This window comes from Engraulis encrasicolus, chromosome 21 (assembly GCF_034702125.1).
Source record: "Engraulis encrasicolus isolate BLACKSEA-1 chromosome 21, IST_EnEncr_1.0, whole genome shotgun sequence".
Classification (NCBI taxonomy): Eukaryota; Metazoa; Chordata; class Actinopteri; order Clupeiformes; family Engraulidae; genus Engraulis; species Engraulis encrasicolus.
This window is the reverse complement of record NC_085877.1, coordinates 22,869,931-22,874,149: the sequence shown is the minus strand read 5'-3', so window position 1 is coordinate 22,874,149 and position 4,219 is coordinate 22,869,931. Positions and strand designations below refer to the sequence as shown.

The 4,219-nt window shown below is 42.5% G+C and overlaps 1 protein-coding gene across 1 annotated transcript in view; it reads right to left on the bottom strand.

Moving 5' to 3' along the window:
- si:cabz01074946.1 (SLAM family member 9) overlaps positions 1–783 on the bottom strand; it is an 11,571-nt gene extending 10,788 nt beyond the window's left edge. Inside the window, exon 1 of the mRNA XM_063186431.1 lies at positions 692–783. Coding sequence (XP_063042501.1) covers positions 692–749 — 58 coding nt within the window. The 5' untranslated portion in view covers positions 750–783. The remainder of the gene's footprint in view (positions 1–691) is intronic.
- Between the last annotated feature and the right edge of the window lie 3,436 nt (positions 784–4,219).

The window sequence follows — 4,219 nt, the reverse complement described above, 5'->3', positions numbered from 1 at the left end:
GAGTATGGAATTAACTTTTTTAGTAGTTTACTTCCAGAATGCATGTTGCCCATTCACAAACGTATTTGTGTAGGCCTATTGAGTATTTTCCTGTATTCATTATGACTGGGAAATTTACACTTTTCATACACAAAAAGGTAAATATTGTGTCCAACATTTTGAATTTCCAGTAAGCAACACCTTTAGTTGCAAAACTTACCAGTAATTATATAGTAAGCTACTTATTTATGAATTTATTCATTACTTATGTTTGTTCATGAAAAGAAAAAATGGGGACAGCATATTTCCAATGCCTGGTCAGAATCCTACATTTCAACCAATTTCAACATAGTTGTATTGATTACTACCTGGGACTTGTCAATATACCAGACGCAATTTTCTTGTTCTGCCCTTACCGAGATCAGATGTTGTCCATCTAATGTGGTTATGGAGTTGCTTTCATATTGTTTGAAACGTCTTAACATACTCCAAACATCATCCCAAATGTTACTGCTGTGTTGTACTGGGTTGTATAACATACACACACATGAATGTGGATTTTTCTTTTTATTCCACCTCACCCATGCACATACTTGCTCTCCGTCACACGCATGACATACTCACACACAGCATGGTGCCACTCATAACCTTATAAAGCTATTGGGTTGAAGCTGGGCACTGCTTTACATTGCTATGGACAGAAAGGGCTTACCTGAGTGACACCGGAGAGTTCCAAACAGATGAAAAATTGCCACCAAAAACATCACCATGCTGTCGTTCTAAGTGTACTTCTTCATAGAAAATGGCTTCGACAGTGAAGTGAAGAAAAGGGAACCTGACTTCCGACCATTTGTTCTGACATCATACGCATCACAGTAGTCACAATAGTCAACTGACTATATATCGACTCTTTATTTTAGTTTATTACACTGTATTTAACCGTATTACACTGCACTCTTGATTAAGAGGTGCCAGACATAAACAAAAACTGTGACAAATGAAATAAAAATGTCTGCACACTTGAATCCTCATTGTGTTCTTTTAATTTGCCAAGCTGACCCCTTCTGCCTCTGCAGCTGTCTCTCTCTCTCTGTCTCTTTGTTTCCCACCCTCTCTCTCTCTCTCTCTCTCTCTCTCTCTCTCTCTCTCTCTCTCTCTCTCTCTCTCTCTCTCTCTCTCTTTTCAGTTAGCACAGATGTATCTGGTGACACACTTGTTCCAAGAGGAAACACACAGCAGGCTTTTCCCTCAGATAGTGTGTGTGTGTGTGTGTGTGTGTGTGTGTGTGTGTGTGTGTGTGTGTGTGTGTGTGTGTGTATGTGTGTAAGTTTAATTAAAAAAATAAATAAATCCGAAAGCCCAGTTCACAGAAGACAGACAAGAGGATAAAAAAAATATTCTAACTTATTTTACTAATAGCTAAAAGCAGCACTTATTGCAAGAGAGTCTCGATGACGCCCTGGTGGTCCTTGTCCCTTGATGACAGCTCCCAGTGACCATAGCCAATGTCCAAAACCCAAATCCTGTTCGGGAGTCCAAGTTCAGGTGCTCTGTTGGCCGAAGGGGGTCTGGGGAGACGCCCATTGCTCCATCCGGATCCAGAACACCTTTTCAGCAAATGAACATCATCCAAAAAACAACACAACACAACAAAACAACTCATCCAGCACACAGACTGTTCTCCCTACTACCATCAGGGAAGCGCTAGCCCAGCATGCGTTGCCGCACAAGCAGACTGAGTAATTGCTTAACCCTTGTGTTGTGTTCATAAGCTGCATACACCTGTGGTGTTCGGGTCATTTTTGACCCGTGATAACAAAACTCAGCCATAAAATACCTAAAAACACTAGCTCTCATCAAATATTGTTTTTCATCTCATAAGTAACTAGGTATGTATTCATATCCATGGAAATGCTACTTTATTTATTGATCTTTTTGACTTTACATGTCTTTTATCTTAGATTATGCAAATCGTTGTTGATGACCAAAACTATCAAAACCTGCATAAATTCACTATTAATACGTCCTAAAGTGATACAATTAGTGATTATGTTGTCCATGTATTACAGCTGACATGAGAGTACAACAACCCCCAAATTTATTTTATTAGTTTTTCTATAATATTGAAAAATATCATCAATAGTGACATTTGTGGTGTTCGGGTCCAAACCAACCCAAAGAGATTTATAGCAGGATAAAGACCAAATGTCAACTAAATTCGTTTTTCAGTACATAAAATCAATGTTTAAATATGTTGACTTGGTGTTTTTCAATATCTATATGATTTTAGTGTGGTAAATATACAAAATAACAATTCTGTCAGAGTCACAGTTATTTCGCCAATCTAATGCAAAGATATAGGAAATGAACACCTCAATGAACATGAAAAAAGTCACACTATTCATCTGAATCCACTATGCTATGAGCATGGACCATTATCTCATTACCACATCAACTTTATGGAAAGTATAGTCAAGTCAAGTCAAGTAGGTTTTATTGTCAATTTCTTTACATGCACTGGTCATACAAAGAATTTGAAATTACATTTCTTGCTTTCCCATACAGACATAGACTAATCTAGGTAAGGACATAGACAGTATAGACATAGACAGTACTTATACATGGACTTAAGACAGTATGGACATAGACAGTGCTCATACAGACATTTAAAGTGCAAGACTGGACAACAGAAGACTTGTAGAGGACATACATTAAGAGGTATTGTTGTGCTTTTCCTAAAAAAGTCCTTTATAGCGTTCTGACATGGTAATAGTAGCATTTTGAAGAAAAATAAATATTAAAAAGGTCTGTCAAGTACACCAGCAGCAGTGTGTGTGTGTGTGTGTGTGTGTGTGTGTGTGTGTGTGTGTGTGTGTGTGTGTGTGTGTGTGTGTGTGTGTGTGTGTGTGTGTGTGTGTGTTGAGTGTGTGTGTGTGTGTGTTGTGTGTGTGTGTGTGTGTATGTGTTTAGTGCAGGTAGAAGGTGCGGTGTGCGTCTGTGTGTGTGTTTGTGTGTCTGTGTGTGTGTGTGTGTGTGTGTGTGTGTGTGTGTGTGTGTGTGTGTGTGTGTGTGTGTGTGTGTGTGTGTGTGTGTGTGTGTGTGTTCGTGTGTGTGTGTCTGTGTGTGTGTGTGTGTGTGTGTCAGTGTGTGTCAGTGTGTGTATGTTTGGGTTTAGTGCAGAAAGTGCAGTGTGCGTGTGTGTGTGTGTGTGTGTGTGTGTGTGGTGTGTGTGTGTGTGTGTGTGTGTGTGTGTGTGTGTGTGTGTGTGTGTGTGTGTGTGTGTGTGTGTGTGTGTGTGTGTGTGCGTGTGTGTGTGCGTGTGTGTGCATGTTTTGAGTTAGTGCAGGTTGAAAGTTCAGTCACAAGTATAGTAGTGCAGGTGGAATGTTCAGTCGCAGATATGGTGGTGGGGGATGGGGGGGGGGTGTCAGTGGCCTTGCTGGCTAGAGGCTGACAGTGGAGGGAGAGTGGGTTGAGTGTTCAGCATCTTGATCGCTTGGTGCATTGTGCTGCTTGCAAGCCTGGTGGTACGGGAACGGAGGCGCCTGTACCTCTTTCCAGAGGGCAGGAGGCTGAACAGTTTGTGTGCAGGGTGGCTTGTGTCTTTGATGATCATCAGTGCTTTCCGGGTGAGGCGTGTGGTGTAAATGTCCTACAGGGAGGGGAGTGGTACTCCAATGATCTTCTTCGCTGTGTTCACAACACGCTGGAGTGTCTTCCTGTTTTTCTCCGTGCAGCTTCCTCCCCACACTGTGATGCAGTTGGACACGACGCTCTCTATGGTTCCTCTGTAGAATGTTGTCATGAGATGGAGGGTGTAGCACTGGCCTTCTTTAGTTTGCGCAGGAAGTAGAGACGCTGATGGGCCTTCTTCGCCAGTGATGTAGTGTTGGTGGTCCAAGAGAGGTCGTCGCTGATGTGCACTCCAAGGAACTTGGTGCTGCTCACTCTCTCCACAGCATCGCCGCCGTCGATGGTCAGTGGTGGCAGTTGTTTTTGGACCCTTTGGAAGTTGACAACAATCTCCTTGGTCTTGTTGACATTCAGCAGGAGGTTGTTGTCTTTGCACCATCTGGCCAGCAGGCCTACTTCTTCTCTGTAGTGAGTCTCATCGCCCTTGGTGATGAGGCCCACCAGTGTTGTATCATCCGCAAACTTCACTAGATGGTTAGTGCTGTGGGTCGTTGTGCAGTCGTGTGTCAGCAGCGTGAACAGCAGGGGGCTGAGAACACAACCTTGC